General features: G+C 35.3%; 6 protein-coding genes and 2 non-coding genes across 9 annotated transcripts; 2 read left to right on the top strand and 6 right to left on the bottom strand.

Annotated features, from left to right (window-relative positions):
* Nucleotides 1-603: 603 nt before the first annotated feature.
* Nucleotides 604-3444, bottom strand: LOC108855235 (beta-glucosidase 10). The gene is made up of 12 exons (XM_018629001.2): nt 3290-3444; nt 3114-3177; nt 2930-2982; nt 2739-2814; nt 2562-2633; nt 2366-2453; nt 2030-2285; nt 1844-1959; nt 1538-1767; nt 1362-1457; nt 1184-1274; nt 604-1087 (listed from the first exon to the last, which is right to left on the bottom strand). The coding sequence occupies exons 1-12, from the start codon at nt 3413-3415 to the stop codon at nt 850-852; spliced, it is 1506 nt and encodes a 501-aa protein (XP_018484503.1). The 5' UTR covers nt 3416-3444; the 3' UTR covers nt 604-849.
* A 3796-nt stretch (nt 3445-7240) lies between these two features.
* On the bottom strand, nt 7241-7311 carry TRNAG-CCC (transfer RNA glycine (anticodon CCC)). The gene has a single exon. It is a non-coding gene; the product is annotated as a tRNA-Gly (tRNA).
* An 81-nt stretch (nt 7312-7392) lies between these two features.
* LOC108855234 (beta-glucosidase 10) lies at nt 7393-10112 on the bottom strand. 2 transcript variants are annotated; one of them, XM_057009432.1, is made up of 12 exons: nt 9957-10109; nt 9798-9861; nt 9547-9596; nt 9374-9449; nt 9212-9283; nt 9016-9103; nt 8677-8938; nt 8497-8603; nt 8196-8422; nt 8016-8108; nt 7849-7939; nt 7393-7764 (listed from the first exon to the last, which is right to left on the bottom strand). In XM_057009432.1, the coding sequence occupies exons 1-12, from the start codon at nt 10080-10082 to the stop codon at nt 7527-7529; spliced, it is 1494 nt and encodes a 497-aa protein (XP_056865412.1). In that variant the 5' UTR covers nt 10083-10109; the 3' UTR covers nt 7393-7526. The 2 variants fall into 2 exon arrangements, with proteins under 2 accessions (XP_056865412.1, XP_018484502.1); XM_018629000.2 differs by having other exon boundaries at nt 7396-7764; nt 8497-8612; nt 9957-10112.
* A 299-nt stretch (nt 10113-10411) lies between these two features.
* LOC108855484 (xyloglucan 6-xylosyltransferase 1) lies at nt 10412-12124 on the bottom strand. The gene has a single exon (XM_018629325.2). The coding sequence runs from the start codon at nt 11980-11982 to the stop codon at nt 10591-10593; it is 1392 nt and encodes a 463-aa protein (XP_018484827.1). The 5' UTR covers nt 11983-12124; the 3' UTR covers nt 10412-10590.
* A 540-nt stretch (nt 12125-12664) lies between these two features.
* On the top strand, nt 12665-15769 carry LOC108852476 (uncharacterized). Its single transcript, XM_018625980.2, has 7 exons — nt 12665-12990; nt 13104-13299; nt 13456-13674; nt 13773-14121; nt 14239-14424; nt 14823-15069; nt 15202-15769. The coding sequence occupies exons 1-7, from the start codon at nt 12735-12737 to the stop codon at nt 15675-15677; spliced, it is 1929 nt and encodes a 642-aa protein (XP_018481482.1). The 5' UTR covers nt 12665-12734; the 3' UTR covers nt 15678-15769.
* A 2139-nt stretch (nt 15770-17908) lies between these two features.
* Nucleotides 17909-19243, bottom strand: LOC130510399 (proline-rich extensin-like protein EPR1). Its single transcript, XM_057006664.1, has one exon. It carries the CDS (start codon nt 19171-19173, stop codon nt 18205-18207), a length of 969 nt encoding a protein of 322 aa, XP_056862644.1. The 5' UTR covers nt 19174-19243; the 3' UTR covers nt 17909-18204.
* A 1092-nt stretch (nt 19244-20335) lies between these two features.
* LOC108839250 (proline-rich protein 3-like) lies at nt 20336-21595 on the bottom strand. Its single transcript, XM_018612053.2, has 2 exons — nt 20970-21595; nt 20336-20878 (listed from the first exon to the last, which is right to left on the bottom strand). Exons 1-2 carry the CDS (start codon nt 21544-21546, stop codon nt 20553-20555), a joined length of 903 nt encoding a protein of 300 aa, XP_018467555.2. The 5' UTR covers nt 21547-21595; the 3' UTR covers nt 20336-20552.
* A 1981-nt stretch (nt 21596-23576) lies between these two features.
* Nucleotides 23577-23706, top strand: LOC130512222 (small nucleolar RNA snoR83). Its single transcript, XR_008945779.1, has one exon. It is a non-coding gene; the product is annotated as a small nucleolar RNA snoR83 (small nucleolar RNA).
* Nucleotides 23707-25890: the final 2184 nt, after the last annotated feature.

A 25890-nucleotide genomic window follows, 5' to 3' on the forward strand; every position in this document is an offset into this window, starting at 1 on the left:
TTATTTTTTGAAATTTATTATATTAATTTATAATCATTTATCTAATATAATAGATAAATATAATATTATTAATATTAAATTCGTTTTTAGTTATATAATCATTTATATATATAAATATATTCATTAAGGGTAAAATCGATATTAACCGTTCTAACTTTTAACGTGAGAATTTCGTCGCGAAAAATCACTCCGCAAATAATAGTATAGATAGATAGATTAATATTTTTTATAATATGATCATTCAACAAATTAGCAATTTTTTACTATATATATATATATTAATTCATCAAAAAAATGTATAACTAAAGCATAAACTAAAATAATTTATAAAAAAAAAATTTTCTTGTGGGACTTCTCGTAAAACTCCTTTAACTCTTTGACCTAAAACCATTTAAGAAAGTTAGAATATATTTTAAAAAAATAATAATAAAAATATTTACCATATCTAAACGAACACCAGCCTGGGGTTTTCTCTCTAAACCACATTCATCTACAAACTTCCTATAGATTTCTTGAACATTACAAACCTATATTGAGAAACATGCATAACCAATCTAGTTAATGACTGCTACACAGCTCAGTTTATCGATCAAACGCTTATAGTGTTGCTTGAATTTGAGGCAAAGATTTTTAAAAGATTTGAGAAATCATTCAAAAGGAATAGAAAAATACAATTGCGCAGCCAGGATATCGAACACTGGTCAGTACCGTGAAGGGTACTGTGAAACCGCTACACAGATGTGCTTTTGCATATTGGAACGATATGCAAACATTATTTTACTTAAATAATACTTCTGGAAGCTTACGTGGCTGTGTTCTAGTTACTACTTATATATATGTATAACTACATCACATAGATGAGGAGCCAGAGAAGTGGCTCTGCGGGTGAGTAATATCCTGAGGAGCAACAACAACTGTACCATTGAGAAAACCAGAGTACCAAGAAGCAGAGAGCTTTGGTGACCTCTCGAGACCAGGATCACTGAAATTCACGTAGTACAATCCAAAGCTGAGCTTGTAGCCAGCAACCAGCTCGTACAAGTCAATCATCGACCATAAGAAGTAACCTCTCGTGTCCGATCCATTCCTAAAATCATTCAAAAAAAGATGATTCGTCAAGAATCAGAGAGCAGAGAGCAAATTAAAAGAGAGTTAAACCAATTTAATACCAAATCATATATACCTGATGGCGTTTAACATGGCACCAATACTAGATTGAATGTATTCAACTCTTTCTGTGTCTTGTAGCGTGGAACTGTGATTCGTAGCTAAACCTGTTTAGCAAATGGAAGAGATATTAAGAAGAACAAAGAAAGATTGCTTTTCAAAAGCAGAGATAAAACAGAGCCAAAACCAGAGACCATTTTCAAGAATGTAGATAGGAGGATTGTCATAGCTCTGTTTCAAATAATCCAAAACACTTTCAAACCCCCATGGAATAGATTGATTCCCAATGGCTGTACACAAGAAGAAGAATCATCAGCTGAAAAGAGTGGAGCAGATGGGATTGATTACTTGACAAGCAAGTAAAGCTTACGGATAGTCTCTGCCCCCATGTCTGTGAAGAACTCGTGGTCTCTAGGAAGGATAGAAGATGTGGTGGTTGTACTCTTTCTGACATACATTGTTGTGTAATGGATAATGCCTAAAAAATCGGATGAACCTTTCACTTGCTCTGACTCTTCCTCTGAGAAAACAGGTAACCTAGTTCCCACGATTCTCTTCATTGAATCTGGATAGTCCCCAAACACCAAAGGCTTTAAGAGCCTGTGTTATAATATTCAAAGTTATCAGATTCAACGTCACTCGAACAAAAAAAACAAAAAAAATATATTCTCCTCACCAGCCAGAGAAGAAATCTGTAGTTCTCTGAGTTGCTATTTCATCCTCCTTGGAGTTAGTATAAGGAAAGAATCCATATGCATATATGGAGAAGCCTATGGATCCTCTCTGCTTACTCTGCACCGTCACATTATGTTCATAAGGTTTTTTAAGAGCCAAGAATAGACCTATGTGTGTGTGTATGTACCTTGTACTTGAGTCTATACAAGTTTGAAGCAGAGGCATGAGCCAGCAATATGTTATGGGCTGCAATATATGGTTCGGTAGAAGAGTTTCCAGTGGAGCACTTGACGTATTTGGTAGTAGAACAACGTCCTGGCGGCAAAAACCCTTGGCTGTACGCTCCAATAGCGAATACGTTAGCTTCGTTAATTGTAATCCATAGCTTCACATCATCCCCGAACTCTCTGAAGCATACATCTGCAAAAGCAGTGAAGTCCTCTCTGCAACCAACAAATTTTTTTTCTTCTTTTCAGTGATCATCATTAAAAAATGGGTATTAGATCAGAATTATTAATATTACATAATTTTGCGGTTGAGCCATCCTCCATACTCATCTTCAAGAGCCTGAGGAAGATCATAGTGGTATAGTGTAACGTGTGGTTCGATTCCTGTTTTGCCGAAAACTTTTTATGAGAAGCTATGAATTGGCATTAAGAACAAGTTTTAAGGAAAAAATAATCTTTAATAATTAGTTTTTTATAAGTAAGAAATATCACCATGAGTTAGTAGTTCTTTGATGAGGTTCTTGTAAAACTGTAGACCTTTTGGGTTGATGGGTCCTCTTCCATCTGAGAAACCAACCACAGACACACAAAAAGGGTTTAAGAGTCGAAAATGTTTTTTTTTTTACAAAAAAACTTGCAAGTTAAGAAACCAGAAAGAGGAGGTGTTACTAGGTATAAGTCTTGACCATGAGATAGAGAATCTGAATGCTTCTAAACCCAATTTTTTCATCAGCTTAACATCTTCCTGCCAAAACCCACAATAACAATACAGCTTGAGAAAAACAGAGCCAGAGACAGAGACTTACTTATAAACAAGAAGAGAGCAAACAAAGAAGAGAGGAGAAAGAAAAAAAAAACACCTTGTATTTGTGATATCCATCACATGCTATATATCCTTTGTCCTTGTTATCAGCTAAAAAAAATGCAACCAAGATCTATGAATCTAATCAAACAAGCTCTCAGATAAGCAAAGACTCACTCAATTTTCTTGCTTTTATTTAAATGCCAATGAAATGGAAAATAACTCTCTTTTCTCTTTCTTACCAATGGGTGTGAAACCATCCCAAACGCTAGGAGTTCTTCCATCCACATCAGCAGCTCCTTCCCACTATAATATCTCCCCCAACAAAGTACAAAACATGACAACAAGAAGTAAAAGACAAAACCTTATAAAACAACAGCTAAGAAAAATACGAAAGAGCACAGAAGAAGAATGGAACCTGATAAGCAGAAGTGGCAGCTCCGAAGAGGAAATCCTCTGGAAAATCGTCTCTTGTGAAAGCATCAGTGTGACTTGTTAGGAAAACGATGGCCACATAAATGGATAACACTGAGAAAGCTTTCATTATTTTTTCTTTTTATAGATTTCTACCTCATCGATTGTGATTTCCAACTATTTATAGTAGGCCTGGGCGTTCGGGTACCCATTCGGGTTCGGTTCGGGTTTTTCGGATTTCGGTTCTATTTTGTAACACCTTCTAGGTCTCATTCTAGTAAATCTACAACTTTGGTTCGGGTTCAGATATAACACATTGGTTTCGGTTCGGTTCAGTTAATACCCGAAGTAACCATATATCATTCGGATTCGGGTTATATCAGATCGGTTCGGATATACCTTAAGTAAAATCTAAAATTCAATAGAAAAACATAAAAATATATACTTATTTATATATAATGGAGTATTTAAAATATTTTTTTAAAAAAATTAGATACTTATTGTTAGATATCATGTTGAAATAAACATGAAATTAAATATTTGAAGTACATATTTATGTTTTAAATATTTATATTATATATTAATTCGGACATTCGGATCAGTTTGTTCGGGTATTTTCGGGTTTTTCGGGTTTTCGGGTTTTTCGGATTATCAATTCGGGTTCGGTTAATAACACTTCGGGTTCGGATATGTTTTGTAACATCTTACAAGATCCATTTGAATATTTTTTAGAATTCGGATTCGGTTCGGATCGGGTTTTTCGGTTCGGGTTCGGTTTGGATTTCGGGTTACGGGTTTTATGTCCAGCCCTAATTTATAGTATAAGATGTTAATGATAACAAATACGGGAGCATACTTTTACCAAAAACAAAAACAAAAAAAAAACAAATACGGGAGCATGCGTAAAACGACAGATATTTAATTTGCCAATTAATATCTTGCTCGTTTCTGAGTAACACCTTTCCCCTGTCCCCACGGTGGCGACTGGGCGTTGTGTTTTTATGTCGGCCATTTGTTTTTTTTTAGTAAAAGATAATCTCACCTACCTCTCACTTTTTTCTGATCAACCACCACCTCTCACCGTTCTTCATACATCTGCATTTACTTACCGATAATTTTTTTTTGCTTCTAAACTTCACTAGATCAATAAAAATTATTGGAACCAATCATTTATAAAACGGCAATAGTTTAGAATACCAAAAGAATACATTTAGTATTAAAACCGTTAAGTTAAAAGTTAAAACAATATGAGCTCAAGAGACAATATGAACTGAAGAGACAGATAACCATTGAGCACTTCAAAAGAAAGCCAGATTAAATAGGGAAGGCAAAAATAACAAACTTTTTAATAAAAACTAGAGTTTGATTCAGTAATTATATATATATTTTAAAAACAAAAAATTTATTGATTTCAATTATACAATGTTAGTGTATTGTTTAAAATATATATTTCGTTATGTAGTCTTTATAGTCTGGAAATAGATTTTTTTTATGTGGTTGGATCAATTATGTAGTTATACGGTATCAATATTTTATAAATGAGAATATGTAATATAAACATTTCAACTAAATTTTGTTAAACTTTTTAAAACCCAAATCTTTTTTTATATCCAGTTTAATATCCAACCTAATTTTTTGCTCATTTTAATATACAAATTGATAAAAACTATACCTATTTTAATATCCAAACTTTGTTTCTTTTAATCAAAAATAAAAATAAGTTTCAAACGAATTTTGAAAATCTCTAAAATTTACAAAATAAATATTAAAAAAATCTTACTTTATTTTATGTTTGAGAAAAAGAATAATATTAAGGTCACATATTTTATTTGTACTTCATTATTAAAAGCAGTGGCATTGACCGTAACATTAAGGATGAAATGATTTAATATCATCCAATTAATTACTGTTAATCATTATATAGATAAATATAAGATATGATCTAACATCATTCAATTAGTTACTGTTAATCATTATATAGGAAATGAGCTTTAATGCTTTGTAGATAAGGAAGGCCACGAGATTTATTTTTCCTAGTTGAGATTTTTTTTTTTAGTTAAGATTTAATGACACAAATTAGGTTGATTTAGGGCAGTGGCATAGATTTGTAATATTTGTGAAAACTTAAGGGTTAATTCTAATTTGTACTTCAGTTTTAATAGATTAGATTTGTACTTCAGTTTTAATAGATTAGATGTCATTTTCCTGAACCCAAAATATTAAAGGAAGACTAACTAAAAATAAAAAAATGTACGAGGATCCTGTTAATCCTCTCACCATATTTGTTGAGACAGTACCCCCTTCAAATACTTCAAATCACAATTTGATAACTGATGTCTCATGGATCTTTTCTTAAAAAAAAAGATGTTTCATGGATCAATAATCACAATGTCAGTGGTTTAAGATGGAGTCTTAAGGATCAAATAGGTTTATTATCTTTCAAATTAAGTGCGTGTAAAACAAAAACCTCTCGGCATTACACGCTGAGTTAGAATGATTATTATATGCAACATCATGAATGAGAGACATTTTAGACCAATTATCGGTATATCTAAGGAAAATCTTTAGTATTAATTGGCTAAAAAATAAATTAAAAAAGACTGAAATTACAAAGGACGTCATTAGTTAAGAAGTTTTTGCACGCGTCCTTAGTGCCACACGTCAGCATGAGATTTTGTCTCGAAATTGATTTTCATCTTCTCCATTTTCTCTCTTTGACGGTGAAACCAGTGTGGAGCCGACATCCATCAATGGATGATCCGAATCTGAAGAGCTTACTAGTATCCATCAATGGAGGATCCGACCGGTCGGTTCAAAGTCCGATCCTTTTCGAGTTTTCCGAAGACTACAATAAAAGGGTTTCTGGGTTGGGGTTCTCTCTGACGGAGTTGACCTCTTACTTTGGAAGTCACTGAACGTCATGACTTGCCTTTGCAGATTCACACAGGGTATGTATACTTTTGATGTTATTAAAGATTGACTTTGCATAATTTATACAAAACTGAATATTTTTTTCTGCTTGAACCAGTTCTGGTGACAGGGATTTGGATTTGCGGTTGGCAAATCCTCTTCACCTTAGGTAATTTTGATTTGTTATCGAAGATCGAATAGAGCGAAAGAGTCTAGTTAATGATAATGAAAGTTGTTGTGTGTATGAATATTTGTTATGTTCATTTCATTTAAGAGAAAAGATGGCCATGAATATTTGTAGTTCTTAAGTATATACAATTTGGCATTTTGTTTAAGATACAACACAAGTTCCACCAATAATCTATAAATTTAAGAAAGTTCTTAGCTTTGATTTTAAACAAAAAAATATTAATAAAATATGCTAAAGACACATTAAGAAGTCCCATTGATTTGAGACAAATTTCTTATATCTATTGAATACGACTACAAACCACTGACGATTTATATCTATTGAATACGATTACTACAAACCTAAGAGCAACTCCATTGGGAGTTTTACTCTCAAACTCTCACACTTTCCCACAAAAAAAACCATTAAAATAATTGTGGAGCCCACACAAAACACAAACAAGTCTCACTGAACTCCTTCTTGGTGAACCTGTTTCTTAACTGTTCCGCGGGCCGCACGCCACGTGGTGGCCCGCGATTGGTTTGACCTTTTTTTTTCTCTTTTAAAAAGTCAAAACGAAAAAAAAATTAAAAAATTACTTTTTTGGTCTTGGAATTCTCACCCTATGGGTATTGCTAATGGAGATGCTCTAATGAACTGACCTATTTTTGCTTTTTATTTATTATTTATATAATTTATATTTATTATTATTTTAAATGATTTTCTTATTTATTAATTGTTTTTCTAAATAACAAAAAATACGATATGTTATATTTTATTTACGGATGAACAGTATTCTACTTTGAAACCAGTTTATTTATTTACCACGTAAAAATGTGATTTTACCATTGTAGAAAAAAGTAAAATAAACAAAATTGCGCATCCAGGGAATCGAACCCTGGTCAGTACCGTGGGAAGGTACTATGATACCACTACACCAGATGCGCTTTTGCTTAAAGAAACAATACGTAACTTTAAATGACTGGATGATACTTCGGGTAAAGTTAAGTATCTTGAGTGTTGTTATTTGTTATGCTATCTTCCAAGAATTATGCGACCTTTCTATTAAACCATTTGGAAAATGACTTGAGTTTTGTCATTGACAAGACGAACTCTCAAACCAAATGAGGATCAAAACCAAAACAAGTAAATCTTAGATACATCACAAAGAAGACGAACCAGAGAAGTGGCTCTGCTGCTGAGTAATGTCCAGAGGAGAAACATCAACCGTACCATTGAGAAAACCAGTGTACCAAGAAGCAGAGAGTTTTGGAGACCTCTTGAGACCATCATCACTGAAATTCACATAGTACAGTCCAAAGCTGACCCTGTATCCAGCCAATAGCTCGTACAAGTCTATCATCGACCAATAAAAGTAACCTCTCGTGTCCGATCCATTCCTAAATCAGTCAAAAAGATGATTCGTCAAGAGTCAGACTCAGAGAGCAGAGTAAGTAAACCAGAGTTGAACCAATCATATATACCTGATGGCGTTCAACATAGCACCAATGTAAGATTGAATGTATTCAACTCTTGCTGTATCTTGTAGTGTTGAATCGTGTTTCGTCGCAAAACCTGTTTAGTAATCGGAAGCAATCTTAAGAATAAGATAGTAAAACAGAGCCAAAGAAAAAACAGAGTAAAGAGAGACCATTTTCAAGAATGTAGATAGGAGGGTTGTTAAAGCTCTGTTTCAAATACTCCAAGACACCTTCAAAACCCCATGGAACAGTGTTCCCAATGGCTATCCACAAGAAGAAGAACATTCATAAGCTGAAAGAGTCGAGAAAACACTTTCTCTCTCGATGGATTGATAAGCAAGTAATCTTACAGATAGTCTCTACTCCCATGTCTGTAGAAAAATCTTGGTTGCTAGGAAGGATAGAAGGTGATGGTTTACTCTCTGTGACATACAGTGTCGTGTAATGGATGACTCCTATAAAGTCAGATGATCCTCTAACTTGCTCTGACTCTTCCTCTGAGAAAACAGGTAACCTAGTTCCCACAACTCTTTTCATTACATCCGGATAGTCCCCAAACACCAAAGGTTTTAACAACCTGTATTGTTATCATATTCAGATTTTGTCCTCAACGTCACTGAAACCCAAAAAATAATAAAAAATTCTCCTCACCATCCAAAGTAGAAATCTTTAGCTCTCTGAGTTGCTACTTCATCCTCCTTGGAGTTAGTATAAGGAAATAACCCATATGTGTATATGCAAAGGCCTATGGATCCTCTCTGCTTACTCTGCACCGTCACATTATGTTCATAACGTTTTAAGAGCCAAGAATAGACCTATGTGTGTGTATACCTTGTACTTGAGTCTATACAAGTTTGAAGCAGAGGCATGAGCCAGCAATATGTTATGACCTACAATATATGGTTCAGTAGAAGAGTTTCCAGTGGAGCACTTGACGTATCTGGAACTGGAAGTAGAGCAATGTCCTGGCGGCAAAATTCCTTCGCTGTACGCTCCAATAGCGAATATGTTAGCTTCGTTAATTGTAGTCCATAGCTTTACATCATCCCCAAACTCTCTGAAGCATACATCTGCAAAAGCAGTGAAGTCCTCTCTGCAACCAGCAATCTTTCTTTCACTTCCATCATTAAAAAAAAAAAAAGACTTTAACAGAAAAGAATTATCATATACATGATTTTGTGGTTGATCCATCCTCCATACTCATCTTCAAGAGCCTGAGGAAGATCATAGTGGTATAGCGTAAGGTGTGGTTCGATTCCTGTTTTGCCAAAAAAAATATATCTATCAAAAGCAATGAAATAATCTTTAACAATTAGTTTTTTTTTATAACTGAATAATTAGTTTTTTTATAAGAAAGAAATATCACCATGGGTTAGTAGTTCTTTGATGAGGTTCTTGTAAAACTGTAGACCTTTTGGGTTGATGGGTCCTCTTCCATCTGAGATACCAACAACAGGCACAAAATAGGGTTTAAGAGGCAAAAGGTTTTAGACTTGCAAGTTAAGAAACCAGAAAGAGGAGGTGTTACTAGGTATAAGCCTTGACCATGAGATAGAGAATCTGAATGCTTCTAAACCCATTTCTGCCATCAGCTTAACATCTTTCTGCAAAAGCCCACAATAACAATACAACTTAAGAAAACAGAGCCAAAGACTTAATAAACAAAGGAGCAAAACAGAGAGAAGAAAGAAAAAAAATCACCTTGTATTTGTGATATCCATCACAAGCTATATCTCCATTGTCCATGTTATCTGCAAGAAAACATATCCAACCATGATCTATGAATCTAATCAAACAAGCTCTCAGATAAACAACGACTCACTCAATATATATTACATATCTTTTCAAAATGCCAATGAAATGAAACCACACAGTAAAGCTATGATATGATTATGGCATACTTTTTCTTGGTCAACAGCATATGAACATATAACTCTTGTTTTTTTTCTTACCAAAGGGTGAGAAACCATCCCAAACGCTAGGAGTCCTTCCATCTTCATCAACAGCTCCTTCCCACTATGTCTCCCCCACAAAGTTGAAAACATGACAATAAGAAGTAAAAGGCAAAAACCTTATAAAAAAACAGCTAAAATAACGAAGAAGAATGGAACCTGATAAGCAGAAGTGCCAGCTCCGAAGAGGAAGTCCTCAGGAAAATCGTTTCTTGTGAAAGCATCAATGTGACTGTTTGCCAAAACGATGACCACACAAATAGATAACAGAGAGAAAGCTTTCATTTTTTGGTAGTTTCCTCCGTATCGATTGAGTTTTCTTATAATTTATACAGTATATGTTAATTAGCATAAAATACAGGAAGCATATGTAAAAACTACAGAGTTTTGGGTACATAACTAATAATATTAAGTTTTGGGTAAAGGGGTAGACTATGGATTATATCGGGCATACACGCATAACCCAAAAGTTACGGGAACAAAGGTAATAAACTAAACCTTTGAGCATTGACTTAAAACACTGAACATTTGTAACGTAATAACCAAAAAAGTTTTGGCTTAAACCAGCCATCTTTCAAGCACAGTTACGTATCCTTCTCTTTTGCTAGTAGTGATACGTAAATGATTAAATTAAATTATGTACAAGAAAATCATTAGATACTCCTCCATACACGACTCCACCATCAAATGGATGATCATAAGTAATACTAGTATAACTTATAATTAAGGAAACTACAAACAAATAAAGAAAGGAATGTGTCCTAACATTATGATGAAATACTAATATTCTTCCTCACGTCGTCGTCGAGAGCTTCGCCGCTTTAGACGGTGGATGAAGCAGCCCAAACTCGTCCTTGACATCAACCGGCCTGTCCGTCTGTCTGCGCGTTGGCTTCACGCTCCGACTCCCTAGCGACGTATGCGTGAACCCATACATCTGAAGGATCTGATTGTCTCCGAAATTAAACGCTCTATCCATCTGCCTTAGACACCTCTCAACCGGATAATCACCGAACTTCCCACACGGTTTGCAACCCACGAAATGAGTCACCAGCGGCCACCGATGGTCACCAAAACCCGGTTTATGATTCTCAATCATCTCCTCGTACCGGTCCACCAAAATCCCCCAGTAACCGTGCAAGTAATAACCACTCTCTAGATACACTTTCCCTCCCCATCTCTCCCTCTCCGTCGCCAAAAGATAAACCATCGCCGACTGATCATCAGCTTCGAAAGCGGGCCGGTCTTTGAGCTCCCGGGTCAACACTTTACCCGCTTCTTCTCGGATCTTCCCTTTCGGGCCCATTGGAGCCCAAGCGTCGAGGAGATCAAGGGCCCACTGCGAGTTCCTAATCAAGAAACTCCCAGTATTAAGACCAATCCAATTCTTCTGTTCGTAAACCATCTCCTTCCATCCGTGCATCACGAGATTATAATCCTCGTACCTCTCCCACGGAAGCTCGAACACCATGTCCGTAAACATCGCGTCACTGTCCATCCACCACAGAAACTCGACCTCGGGATGGGACAACAACAGTTTCCGGATCAACGGAAGCTTAGCCCAGAACCCAGCCATCTCCGCGTCGAGCAGCGCCATGTTGTAGAAGATCTCGATCCCGTGGATCCGACAGTAATCGATCTTGTTCTTGATCGATTTCAAGAGGTAATGGTCTCCGACGGGATTCTCGCAGGGCTTGGGAGCTGATCCCGTGACGAGAAGAACCCTAGGCTTGTTCGCCGCCACGAAGTTCGGGAAGCTAGGGTTTTGTTGCAGCCAATCACGCCTCTGCTCGTCCCAATCGGAGATCTTCGGACCGAGAGAATACGGTTTATTCCGGTTTTCTTCGGGTTCGTCTCCTTCGTCAGCGAATATCTTCTTGAAATCGAATGTCTCGTAGTTGTTGTTGTTGTTGCTGTTTCCAGCTCCGGTCGAGGACGACGACGTTTTGGAGGAGGAGGAGGAGACCTCGACGAGGACGCGGTGAGTCTCGGCGCGTTTGCGGGAGTAGAAGAAATGCTCGCGGATCTCCTCGATGTCTTGCTCCGGCGTACCGAACTTGCCTGCTCCGATTGTGCCACGTAGGACGACGACGGTGAGGACGAGGCAGAGGAGCGTCACCTTTCCTTGACGCCAGACTCTCTGTAGTCTCCTTAAGCGCTGCGTTCCTAACCATTTCTCTATCATCTTCTTTTTTTTTTTTTTTTTCGATTCGGACACAATCTAAGAGAGAGAGAATCAGAGAGATTTAAGGAAAATCTAACGAGATTTCTGGTGTTTGTGATTTGTAATGACGACGGAAAATTAATTATACGCGTTTATTAGTATTTATTTATTTAACCACGTAAAAAGGAAGGATCAACGAAGAGATTAAAAAGCATTAAAAGAAGTAAAAATAATGATTTTTAAAAAAATTTGAAATGTCGGACAGAACATGCCTGCCTGTCTTGTTCTAGACGCGTTATCTTGGTCCTAAAATGTCAGACACAACAACACTCTTGATAGATTCGCAATCTTTGTCTGATACTAGTTGGGCCTTATTAATCTAAAGCCCAATTTAAAATTTCGGCCCAAACAATTGCAGGTAATTTGTTTTGGTTAACAGAAAACGGTAAGTCGTTGATGGAGAGATAAAACAAAAATTGACGGTTTAGATTCATTTTCACGTTGGTGCACAAAAAAAAAAAAAGATTCATTTTCACGTTAAGCTCATCCACAACTGTCCGATTCAAAACTAGAGCGCAAAGAAATAACAGTCGTTAATTGTTTTGCTGTTTGAGCTTAATTAACGGGCTGTTTTTTATAGGAAAACAAATACTATAAATTGATGCATCCATGCTTACTTTCAATTCAGGATTTAGAAATATTTTTATTACTATTTTTAGAAAAATTAATATTCTAAATTCTCTCTGATTAATTAAGGGAGAGGGTCTCCACCAATGGTCGGCGTCAGGAGCTTTTTCTTGTTCGCGGCGATTGCTTTATTGTTCGCCGGTCGTTATGGAGACGCTACCGCAGCCGCCAGAGGTTACATTAAGTACAAAGATCCAAAAGCAGCGGTCGAAGAGAGAGTAGAAGACTTACTAACACGTATGACACTACCTGAGAAACTCGGTCAAATGTGTCAAATTGATCGGTTCAACTTCTCATCCCCCTTTGGCGATGGTGAAGCAATCTTCACAAAGTACTTGATCGGTATGTTAAAACAAAACTATTTGTTATATATATATATATTGAAATATCGAAAAAATACCCCAAAAATGTCAAATAAAAAATAATTTGTGATCTGTATTGGTGCATGAGTATAGGAAGTGTTTTGAGCAATCCTTATGATACTGGGGCAAGTATAGAAAAGCGGGTTGAACTAGCAAACACCATGCAGAAACTGAGTCTTTCCACGAGGCTTGGAATCCCTATGCTTTACGCTATTGATGCGGTTCATGGCCACAACACTTTTATCAATGCCACCATCTTTCCCCACAACATCGCTCTTGGTGCCACTAGGTACATTTCTTTTTAGATGAAAACGTAACATATACATATATATATATATATATATATATATATTTTTTTTTTTTTTTTGTTGGTAATCATGTTAAAACATATAATGCCCTAGTGGCGTTTTATAGCTTCAATGGTTGTGAATGCGTGTTGTTGTAGGGATCCTGAACTTGTTAAAAAGATCGGAGCTATAACCGCTCTTGAAGTAAGAGCAACAGGAATCGCGCAAGCTTTTGCGCCTTGTGTTGCGGTATGCAGAGATCCTAGATGGGGAAGGTGTTATGAGAGCTATAGTGAAGATCCGAAACTTGTGAATCTGATGACCGAAAGTCTCATGGACGGATTACAGGGAAATGCTCCTTACGTCGCTGACTTCAAGTAACTAAAGAAATAAAGCTAATTAGTTTTAAACCTAAATATTTAATGATATTGATCACTAGTTAACTAATGTGAAAATGTATGTACATGCTAATTAGGACTAAACTGGCTGGTTGCGCCAAACATTTTGTTGGGGATGGAGGAACGGTAAATGGAATCAACGAGAACAACACTGTGGTTGACAACGCTACTCTCTTTAATGTCCATATGCCTCCTTTCGAGCTAGCGGTAAAGAAAGGGATCGCATCAATCATGGCTTCTTATTCTAGTCTTAACGGTGTTAAGATGCATGCAAACCGAGCAATGCTCACTGATTACCTCAAGGACACCCTCAAATTCCAAGGCTTTGTTATCTCTGACTGGCTTGGAATCGATAGGATCACAACTCCACCCAGAGCAAATTACACTTACTCTATCGAAGCTTCCATTAATGCCGGCATTGATATGGTTGGCTCTTTTCTTTCTTTCTTTCTTTTTTTTTTTTTCATTTTCAAGAATCAATAAACAGGTTCTTGATATGCTACAAATGTTTAGATTCTAAAATAAGGGATTTTAAAAATGTAGGTTATGGTTCCATGGGAGTACAGAGAGTTCTTGGAAAAATTGACAAACCTAGTGAACGGTGGATACATTCCTATGAGCCGTATAGATGATGCTGTTCGAAGAGTTTTAAGGGTCAAATTCTCTCTCGGTCTCTTTGAGAATCCATTTGCAGGGGAAAGTACTCTTGCCACTGAGTTTGGATCTGAGGTAAATTAAATTGTACATTCTGAGCATGTCTAAACTTCGATGCCAAGTTTATATTATGAAAACATTTTAAAAATTAAGGGAACGTTTGTTGCCAAAAAAAAGAGGGAACGAAAAGATGTCTATGCATGATACATAACATAAAATATGTTTTACATATTAGACCATGTGAACACACCACATAATTATTATAGTTAGTCTTATTATACACAAGTGATGTGGGGTTAAAAGAGTAGATAGATGTATATGAAATTAAAATGCATAATATGTGGAAAACAATAAAAAATTAATATTAGCCACCATTTCATATTAGACCATGTGGACACAAATTACAACAAAACTGTTATAGTTAGTCTTAATACACATATAAGTGATGTGGGATACTTAACACAATGTTGTAGGAGCATAGAGAAGTAGCGAGAGAGGCGGTGAGGAAATCAATGGTGCTTCTAAAGAACGGGAAGACAGACAACGATAAGATTATTCCGCTCCCGAAGAAGGTGAAAAAGATAGTTGTTGCGGGCGCACACGCTAACAACATGGGTTGGCAATGTGGTGGCTTCACTCTCACTTGGCAAGGATTCAACGGAACCGGAGAAAACATCGGTCGTAACAAAGCCTTGCATCTCCCTACCGGTAAAACCAGAGGTAATACAAATGAATTTCTAAAGATATGTAGAATGTTTTGTTAGCAAAAAGAAATATTAAGTCCGTTCACACATGCATTATGATATAGGGATGTTTATTCTAAAATGTTTTTTTCAAAAAAAATATATATAGGAACAACAATCTTGGAAGGAATCATGAAAACAGTAGATGCCACCACTGAAGTTGTCTACGTGGAGGAACCAAACAAAGATACAGCTAAGCTTCATGCCGACGCAGCATACACAATTGTGGTTGTAGGTGAAGCTCCATATGCTGAGTCACAAGGGGACAGCACCACACTAAACATGGCTGCACCAGGTCCAGACACGATCAGCCACACGTGTGCTAGTGGTATGAAGTGTGTAGTGGTTCTAGTCACAGGACGTCCTCTCATGATCGAAGCGTACATTGACCACATCGACGCTGTTGCGGTAGCTTGGCTTCCAGGAACCGAAGGACAAGGAGTCGCTGATGTTTTGTTTGGTGATCATCCATTCACCGGCACTTTGCCTCGCACGTGGATGAAGAGTGTGGCTCAACTTCCAATGAACGTTGGCGACTCGGCCTACGACCCTCTCTTCCCCTTCGGATTCGGAATTACAAATTAAATGAAGAATCAAATCATCTATCATGTATGTTAAATATGTGAAAAAATGTTAAATGTAACGCTTCTTCAATGAATATTGGATCACTTTATACTCTGCTATATACGTACGATGCAACTTGTTCAAAGATCAAAACAAACTTGTTCATGACTTGATGATTGAGCGTGCCTTTTCCAAGATGGACATAATCCCAATGCATATCATTTCTGAAAGAATTTGATTATAAGATTCCTTAAGCTCATTTACAGTTGACAATATTAGCATAAGCTGCATAACAACAAAATCCTACGTAAAGGCTTAGATAACCATGCATACACAAAATGAATCTCTATTTTCGAAAATATATGTGTAACATAATTCCAAATAGGAATGTAAACATAATATTTAGAGCAGTAGGACAAACTCAATTTTTTTAAAACTTAATTTATATAATAATCTGATCGATAAACTTGGAATCAGATATAGTTACATGCTTTGCTTTGAACAAAAGTATCAAAAGTCAATATATTACAAGCCTAGTTTCGTACACCCACTAAGCTCGGCACGTTCCACTGGTTTGCTTTTCGAAAATTTTCAGTACCGATCGCAGTTCTCAATCATCAACATAACTCTCAGGAACGTGAGGTTCTCCTCGTTACCTCGGATGCCTGGAATTCTCTTGACATCTCCGGAGTAGCTAATTCCCGATGATCTCAACAAAGCATACAACCTGCACAAAAGCGAACTGGAAACACCGCCACTTCCAAACTAGGCAGTCACAACACCTCAAGAGAAAGTCTGGCACGCCACCACGAGATCTCCATGAGCTAAGGTGGTCCTCTGAAGCAGCCTAGACCAAATGGAGACACCAAGGCGTGTCAATGACTCCCGAGCACAGCCTCACCAAAAATGACCTTTGAGAACTAAAAGTCAAAACCCAAAGTGTAAAGCTCTCTCGGTGTCAATGGAGAAGGTTCGAGCGTTGAAACCTCGAGAAGAAACCAAGCAGTGACTTGACCAAAGCTAGGCATAACTAGTAAGAAAGCCGTGAATAAGATAACCGAAGTGAAGCGCCAAACATACTTTCCTTACTACAAACAACACAATCATAAACACAAGCTTTTAAACAGAGCAGAAACTCCTCCTGCACACCACTGCTCAAGACCCTCCTCCGATCTAAGGGAGCCCCAGAGTTCACTTGGCGAAAGGCAAAAGAACTGGTAAACGCCGACACCGGATAGTCCCAGAAAACCAACCCCCTTCACCGAAAGATTTCACCTTATTGAAATCCCAATAAACTGGAATCTCAAATGCAAAACCCACCGAAACCTTCAACAGCATCGGTAACTCTGGGGAGATCGAAAGTAAAACCGATCTACGCCTCAAGCCCTAAAAACCGACCATCCGCCCCACAAACCGCTTCAGAACCTCACCGTAGCGCCTCACCGAACAAACTCAAAATTTGGCTTAGTTAATTTTGGAATAATTGCGCAGCAAGACCCTCCAGCACGATAATATTTATTACACTTTTGTCCAACTAATTATTTATCCAGCTAGCACTGGTCAATTTGTCTGCGATATAAAAATAGTGATTCTATGATGTTATATACTTAGTGGTGATTCAGACTTTTTTTGATGTAATTTCCTTTGCTTTTATTTCTTGAAACTTCAATGAGGAAGCTGATTTGGTGGCAAAATTAGCTCTTCCTAGATCTGTAATGAACCTTATGGTTGAAGGGTAATCCCCTTCTAAGAAATGCAATGCTTTGTTTGTTCAAAAAAAAAATACTTAGTGGTGATTCATAGGGTTCTTGTGAGTTTCGGATCTACAATATATACTAGATAAGTATATTGTGCAATTAATCTATGGTTAATGACTGTATATATAGCATTAGACTAAACTATTATTTATTGAGTCTATTTAGAACACCCTTATTGGTAGAACTCTCGCTTAAAGTTTTTCCAAGTTGAAAAATAAATGCTTTTATTTAAATAAAAAAGTTCTAAAAGATCAGAGATAATGTCTCTTTAGCGAATCTCTTCTCCTCCTCTCTCCTACCCACTCTCTACTTTTTATTTTTTTTTCACTCTTAGATATTCTATTAATAGTCATCATTGGAGGTGCTCTTTAGAAATTTAGTTGTTCATGAATTCACTAGACACAAGTCCGCACAATATCCACAAAAGAAGAAACGTTCTGTTTTGAGAACAATAAAAAAATTACAAATTATCTCTACCAAAGTAACTTTTATAATAATGAGGACAAAATTTATTATAGTATTAAATTTTTATATATTTATATAAGCAGTCTTATAGATCAAACACCATTAAATACAATTGCAAAACATAACATAACCAAAAAGAAAGATTGCATCGGTAATGCAACGAATCAAATGAAATTGGTACAAAGAAACAAATGAACATTTTTTTGAGAACTGGGGTTTAACAAAAGAAAAATTTGAAGGGAGAAGTTTTCAAATTACAATAAATTGATCAAGGTGACCTCATATATTTTGTATGCAAGATCATCACCATATTAATCTGATCATCATCAGTATTTAGGAGTGGTTGGCTTCGTGGGAGGAGTGTATGTTGGTTTTGGAACATATGGCTTGGTAGGCGGGGTGTAGGTTGGCTTTGGGACATATGGCTTGGTGGGAGGCGTGTAGATTGGTTTTGGAACATATGGCTTGGTGGGAGGAGTGTATGTTGGTTTTGGAACATATGGCTTGGTGGGTGGGGTGTAGGTTGGCTTTGGGACATATGGCTTGGTGGGAGGCCTGTAGATTGGTTTTGGAACATATGGCTTGGTGGGAGGAGTATAGGTTGGCTTTGGGACATATGGCTTGGTGGGAGGCGTGTAGATTGGTTTTGGAACATATGGCTTTGTGGGAGGAGTGTATGTTGGTTTTGGAACATATGGCTTGGTGGGTGGGGTGTAGGTTGACTTTGGGACATATGGCTTGGTGGGAGGCCTGTAGATTGGTTTTGGAACATATGGCTTGGTGGGAGGAGTGTATGTTGGTTTTGGAACATATGGCTTAGTGGGTGGGGTGTAGGTTGGCTTTGGGACATATGGCTTGGTGGGTGGAGTGTAGGTTGGTTTTGGAACATATGGTTTGGTGGGAGGAGTGTAGGTTGGCTTTGGAACATATGGCTTGGTGGGTGGAGTGTATGTTGGTTTTGGGACGTATGGCTTGGTGGGTGGAGAATAAGTTGGTTTTGGGACATATGAAGGCGGAGAATAGCTTGGAGAATTTTTGTAGACGGGAGGAGGAAGAGTTGGCTTGTAAACCGGTGGAATGTAGACGGGAGGTGGAAGAGTTGGTTTAGTGTAGACCGGAGGAGGAAGGGTTGGCTTGTAAACTGGTGGAGTGTAAACTGGAGGTGGGAGTGTAGGCTTGTGGGTGTAACCCGGTGACTGGTGAACCGGAGGAGATGAGGGAGAGTAGTACGCAGTGGCTATGGTGGCCAAAGAAAAGAGTAGGCAAATGGCTAAGGAGGTGCTTTTTATCGCCATTGCAGAGAGCGTGACCCTTTTTGCCTTACGCTAGTTCTTTTGTTTGTTTTTGAGTGGGATGAGGAAAATGATTACATCAAATGGGGTTTTATAAGAAAATGTTAACGAGTAATGAAGAATTTAAAATTGTTATCATCACAAGTGAATAATATAAAATCATGGTTTGGTATTCATATTAGTGTGATGCACGATCATAAACATGCTCTCCATTCACAACCATACACACGGGGTCGCCCACCAAATAGGCTATACGATCACTGAAAAGGACGTTAATTACCAGATATGGAAGAATCTTTATTTTGGAAAATATACGTGTAACATGATTCCAAATAAGGATGTAAAAACATAATAGGTATGAATGGGTGACCAAGGAATAAAATACAAAATTACATTTTTAATATTTCTAACAAGTTTTACCGCAAAAAAAAAATCTTTCTATTTTTTCTTATTTATTTTACTGTTGAGAAATATATAACACATATTTATTCCTTGCTAAATTGATATGGAATATCACTAAGTTTGATATGAGATAATAATTCTTCGTCATTTTCATAATTTTATTTTCATTTGTTTTTTTTTCTATTCGCTCTTACTACTTATGTGATGGTTACCAGTTCGACCTAATATTTAAACTCGATATTTAAAGAAAACTAACTCAAAAAGTTGGCTAAATAAACTTAGAATAATTGTGCAGCAAGACGTGCACGATGATTTATTAGTAATTGTTATACGTTGACTAACTAATTAGAGCAATATAAGAATACTGATTCTACGATGTTATATACAAGGGCTACTACCCATGAGTTCTTGTGAGTTCCACGACTAAATTAGTGCTGATTCAAAGGGTTCTTGTGAGTTTCGTATTGTATAATTATATCGTGCAATCAATCTATGGTTAATTGCTGTATCCATTAGACTCATAAACTATGATTAATTGGGTCCATAAAGAGAAATCGTTATTCATGAATTCACTTGACAAAGTCCACACAATATCCACAAAAGAACCGTTCTATTTTGAGAACAACCAACAAATTACAAATAATCTATACCAATGTAACTTTTATAATAATGAGGACAAAATTTCTTATTAATATTAAATTCTTATATATTATATAAGCAGACACATAGATAAAAAAAATATCTTCCTCAGCCAATTTTATTAAATACAATTGCAAAACATAACATAACCAAAAAGAAAGATTGCATCGGTAATGCAACGAATCAAATGAAATTGGTACAAAGAAAACAAAAGAACATTTTAAAGGGAAAAGTTTTAAACAGTAAATTGATCAACGTGACCTCATATATAATGCATGCAAGATCATCACCATATTTTCTTCAAAAAAAAAAAGACCATCACCATATTAATATGATCATCATCAATATTTGGGAGTGGTGGGAGCAGACTTGGGACCGGTGAAGTAGAAAGGTCCGACGCTAAAGATCTTCAGGTTCTTGTCGGAGTGGTAACGGTATCCGTACATAGACAATGGAACTCCGGTGAGACCCTTGTTGACATTGGTCGGGTTCTTGCAAGTCTCAACCGGAGATGTGTAGAGCTTGACACGACAGTGAAGTAGGCTCTTGATGATGTCGGTCAACGCCACATGGAAGTACCCCTTAGAGTCAGTTGGGTCGCTGTAGATCACAACATCCTTCTTCCCGTATGATCCTGGCTCGGAGCACACGATCTTTGCCTTTGCTCCTACATGAATTTAATTAACCGAGTTTTCTAATAAGTAATTTTGTTGTGGTCATAGATATTTAATTACTGAAGCTTAAGAATGTATTTATACCTTGAATTGGGTAGGTTTGGTAACCGTTTTTGCAGAGAATGATGCCATCAACGACTGTAGGAACCTCTGGGACATATGGCTTGGTGGGTGGAGTGTAGGTTGGCTTTGGAACATATGGCGTGGTGGGAGGTGTGTAGGCTGGCTTTGGGACATATGGCTTGGTGGGAGGCGTGTAGGTTGGTTTTGGAACATATGGCTTGGTGGGAGGAGTGTATGTTGGCTTTGGGACATATGGCTTGGTGGGAGGAGAGTAGGTTGGTTTTGGGACATATGAAGGAGGAGAATAGGTAGGAGACTTTTTGTAGACGGGAGGAGGGAGAGTTGGCTTGTAAACCGGTGGAAGAGTTGGTTTGGTGTAGACGGGAGGGGGAAGGGTTGGCTTGTAAACTGGTGGAGTGTAAACTGGAGGTGGGAGAGTTGGTTTGTAAGCCGGTGGAGTGTAAACCGGAGGTGGGAGCGTGGGTTTGTTTTCAGGTGATTTGTAAACCGGAGGAGATGAGGGAGAATAGTAAGCAGTGGCTATGGTGGCCAAAGAAAAGAGGAGGCAAATGGCCAAGGAGGTGCTTTTTATCGCCATTGCTAAGAGAGCGTAGCCTGTCTTTTTGCCTTACGCTTGTTCGTTTGTTTGTTTCTAAGTGGGATGAGGAAATGATTTCATCAAATGGGGTTTTATAAGAAATTGTTAACGAGTAATGAAGAATTTAAAAATGTTATCATCACAAGTGAATAATATAAAGAAAATTTTAAATGTTATCATCACAAGTGAATAATTTTTTTTTTAAAAAATATTATCATCACAAGTGAATAATAAAAAATCATGTTTTGGTATTCATATTTGTGTAATGCACGATCATAAACATGCTCTCCATTTACAACCATACACATGGTCGCCCACCAAAGAGGAAGCCTCTTCGATCTGGATATCGGTTCGATTTTAGATCAGTTTATTTAGTTTTTCGATTGTTCGGTCGGTAAAATACAATTACTATTCTAAATCTATATTTAAACCGGTCAGGTTCAGTTAAAATACCTTGAATTCAGGTATTTTTATTTTTAATCCAAAATTCATTATTATTTGATTTGAAATCATATTATATGAATTTTAGAGTTATATTGTCAACCTAATCATTTATTAAAAACATACCAGATGTTCAAATAAAAAACTGTTTCTACCATCAAATAAAATAATCAATCTAGAACCAAAATCAAAACTCGAAATTTGAAAATAAAAATAAAAAACAATCACAAATATGAAAGAAAAGTTTTTTTTTTCCATTTTCTCGTATTTAGCGTTCATCAAAGTTATGCTTCTTCGAAACATAGAATTTGGTTCGTTTATAGATAAGAAAAAAATTGTGAATAATTTCCTCTAATTGGCATCCATCAAAATTATATATCTTCACTTCGATTTAGTCAACGATAAAAGGAAAACAAAAACAGTAAAAGAAAAAAAAACTAATTTGTAAGTTAAGTATTTTTAAAATTAGAGCTTATTAAATAATATAAAAATATGGTAATTGTATGGTATTAGTTATTAAAAAAATCAACTTATATAACAAATAAGTTTTCATGTGTCATTATATATATTAAAAAATACCAAAATAACACCAAACCAAGTTTTTATCACAAAATAGCATCATAATGAGGAAAATGACCAAAAGAAGTTTTATTGAAGGGTAAATATGCATTTATAACCATTGGGTTAATTAATTTACGACATAAGGTTTAGAGTTAAGGGGTGGATTTTTAGGAATGTGTTCAAATATTTAAAAATAAAAAATAAATATTAAAATTTTCAAAACAAAAATGTGCTATTTTGGTCATTTTATTTTTTGAGTGCTATTTTTGTGACAAAAACTTAAAAAGTGATATTTTAGAGATTTGCCTATATATATATATATGTTTTCATTTTTATTTGGTTTATTCGGTTTAATCAGTTATAAACCGAACTATTTTCAAATTTTATAGGCTATATAAAATTATATTAATTCGGTTTATATAGTACTTCCTCTGTTTCGAATTACTTATCATTTTAGAGTAGAATTTTCGTTTCAAAATAAATGTCGTTTTCGGTTTTCAATGCAAAATTTATTGACAATATTCTCTACTCTGTTTTATTATTAGTTGATATATGGTTACGTGTATTAGTAATAGTGTTTCTATTTTGAAAATATAAACGGAGGGAATATATATTTAAACCAAACCATATTATTGGTTTGGTTCGGTTTTACCGTGTGGAACAAGTCCAACCAGCATTGTGAAGGAAGTAGTTATTTATCCAACGAATATGGGCCCTTCAATTTTTAGGCTCAACTGTGCCAGCCTAAAATATTAAAACCGGAAGCCCTAATTGTAAAGAGAAACTTTTATATATTTGTCGTTGCCTCAGCTTCATCCTAAAGCCATAGCGGCAACTCACTCGTTCATCTTGATCTGATAGTAATTCATTTTTGCGTTCTTGAGTTATATATAAGTCGTGGTGTTCTTCTTCTTATGTGTTTTCTCATATTATTAGGATAGTAGTTGCGGCCAATAGTTTGGTTTGTGGTTCTTAATTGTTAGTTTTCTTTTTTTTGAAAATAGTTAAGAGATTGAAGAGCCTTCATAATCCCAGCTGAGTTAGTTAGATACTTATCTGATTCATGGGAGGCCAAAACCAACGTTGCAAGTTTCGCTGATAATACCTTCTTTTTCTTTAACTCCAGAAGGTGTTTTATTAGTAACTTCGCTTACATTTCATTCTAGCATCAATCTCAACTTTAAATTCGACTGTATGAAACTGTTTTGCTCTCAGTAGTGGCTACACCCGATTTCACTTTGTAATTGATTTGGTTTTACTAAGTGCTTTCTATGGTATTATAATTGGTTTGTCTGTAATTATATATTTTTTGGTAATCTGTTTGTAGTTACAGGTCAGTGTATATATTTACACTAGACCAGAGAGGACGTTCTTACATAATGATTTTTCACTGCATCTTCAACAACTTCAGTTGTAGACTTGTGTAGTTGATGATGGCCAACATGATATATACTAGGAAAAAAGTTTCCTAGCTACACAAGTTTATACTAATATGGTGGAAACCATCCAAAGTATCAAAATGTGTCAACAACTACACGAAGTGTATATTAATACATACCACATGTACGGAGTAAATGATAATATGTTGGAAACATCATAATCAATCCGTAATTTATGAAACTTAAATAAATTTAATTGATTTTATTAATAAACTTAATAATTATTAAACTTAATAAAATTATTAATTTATTAAACTTAATAAACTTAACAAAATAATAGTTTTTAACTTAATTAAATTATTAAACTTAATAAAATTACAAATTATTAAACTTAATAAACATAATAATTTTTAACTTAATAAAATTATTAAACTTATTAAGTTTATTAAACTTATTAAGTTTATTAAACTTATTAAGTTTATTAAACTTAATAAGTTTATTTAAACTTAATAAAATTATAATTTATTAAACTTAAGGAAAGTTTTTAACAGATTTATTCAATTTATTCAATTTATTAAACTTTACCCTGAAGTTTAATAAATTATAATTTTATTAAGTTTAAATAATTTTTAAGTTTATTAATAAAATCAATCAAGTTAATTAAATTTAAGTTTAATAATATATTGAACTTAAGGAAAAAAGTTTAATAGATTTATTAAATTTATTAAAAATATTTCTTGAAGTTTAATAAATTATAATTTTATCAATTTTAAATAATTATTAAGTTTACTTATAAAATCAATCAAGTTTATTAAATTTATTAAGTTTAAAAATGGTACTTTTATTAAGTTAAAAAATATTATTATGTTTATTAAGTTTATTAAGTTTATTAAGTTTAATAAATTTGTAATTTTATTAAGTTTAATAATTTTATTATGTTAAAAAATTATTATGCTTGTTAAGTTTATTAAGTTTAATAAATTAATAATTTTCTTAAGGTTAATAATTATTAAGTTTATTAATAAAATCAATTAAATTTATTAAGTTTCATAAATTACAGATTGCTCCCATTAACTTAGTTTAAGATCAATTAAACCCGGTTGTGATGTTGCTAACATATTATCATTTACTTCGTACATGTGGCATGTATTAACATAAACTTCGTGTAGTTATTGACACATTTTGATACTTTGGATGGTTTGCACCATATTAGTGTAAACTTCGTCTAGGTAGGAAACGTTTTTCCTATATACTACTGGACCATGGGCTATCCCAACTATCGTGTGTGTTAAGGTGTACCTATATCATAAACAGGAACTGACTTATTTGCAAATCAAAATTGTTCTTGAAGAACATATAATATGTTTCAGAAAAAGACCACATAGAATATTTAATCAATTAATCAATCAATAGATTCAACTATCGATCGTTAACAAATGTCGAAATACAAAGTAAGTGCTTTACGTTTTGGTGTACCAACCAGAGGAGGACAAACAAGTATCCAAGCGTGACATTTTACAATAATGCAAGGTTTATTAATATCAAATGCCATAGACTAACAACAATCAATCATCCCACTCATTAAAAAGATCCCTAAAGAAACAAAAGTGAAGTAAGAGCAAAGAGACCGACACCATCGTCCAACCAGATTACCAGAATGTACTCATCGTGTTCTCATTTTGGTTTTGACATGTTTCGATCAAACATCAAGAGAGGATTTTTTTCTATATTTGTGAGCAAGAGAGGAAATTAAAAACAAGAAACAAACAAAACAAAACTGTACACCAAGAACAAACAAATAGAGATTGTCGGTGAATCGTGAATATTGGAATCATCATACGTTAGTTTGGATTAGAAAAGAAACGATAGGAAAAACCATTGTAACTGAAAAATTGACAGACTTGTAATGAAAAAAAAAAACATCTGGTAAAAATACAAGTACAAGCAAGATTCACAGCACATT

Source organism: Raphanus sativus, chromosome 4 (genome assembly GCF_000801105.2).
Source record: "Raphanus sativus cultivar WK10039 chromosome 4, ASM80110v3, whole genome shotgun sequence".
NCBI classification, from domain to species: Eukaryota; Viridiplantae; Streptophyta; class Magnoliopsida; order Brassicales; family Brassicaceae; genus Raphanus; species Raphanus sativus.

Bases quoted from the DNA above. Each gene is read 5' to 3' on its own strand.
- LOC108855235 (XM_018629001.2), bottom strand. From the start codon at position 3,415: ATGAAAGCTTTCTCAGTGTTATCCATTTATGTGGCCATCGTTTTCCTA. The intron at 2,815-2,929 runs GTGTTTTTTTTT...GGGTTTTGGCAG, and splicing joins ATGGATATCACAAATACAAG to GAAGATGTTAAGCTGATGAA. The intron at 1,768-1,843 runs GTGAGGAGAATA...ATTATAACACAG, and splicing joins ACAGATTTCTTCTCTGGCTG to GCTCTTAAAGCCTTTGGTGT.
- LOC108855234 (XM_018629000.2), bottom strand. From the start codon at position 10,082: ATGAAAGCTTTCTCTCTGTTATCTATTTGTGTGGTCATCGTTTTGGCA. The intron at 9,284-9,373 runs GTAACACCTCCT...TTGGTATCTCAG, and splicing joins ATGGTCAAGGCTTATACCTA to ATGGAAGAGGACCCATCAAC. The intron at 7,940-8,015 runs GTCTCTCTTTAC...ATTACTAAACAG, and splicing joins TATCTACATTCTTGAAAATG to GTTTTGCGACGAAACACGAT.
- LOC108855484 (XM_018629325.2), bottom strand. From the start codon at position 11,982: ATGATAGAGAAATGGTTAGGAACGCAGCGCTTAAGGAGACTACAGAGA.
- LOC108852476 (XM_018625980.2), top strand. From the start codon at position 12,735: ATGGTCGGCGTCAGGAGCTTTTTCTTGTTCGCGGCGATTGCTTTATTG. The intron at 12,991-13,103 runs GTATGTTAAAAC...GCATGAGTATAG, and splicing joins CTTCACAAAGTACTTGATCG to GAAGTGTTTTGAGCAATCCT. The intron at 14,122-14,238 runs GTTGGCTCTTTT...TTAAAAATGTAG, and splicing joins TTAATGCCGGCATTGATATG to GTTATGGTTCCATGGGAGTA.
- LOC130510399 (XM_057006664.1), bottom strand. From the start codon at position 19,173: ATGGCGATAAAAAGCACCTCCTTAGCCATTTGCCTACTCTTTTCTTTG.
- LOC108839250 (XM_018612053.2), bottom strand. From the start codon at position 21,546: ATGGCGATAAAAAGCACCTCCTTGGCCATTTGCCTCCTCTTTTCTTTG. The intron at 20,879-20,969 runs GTATAAATACAT...AAATTCATGTAG, and splicing joins CCAAACCTACCCAATTCAAG to GAGCAAAGGCAAAGATCGTG.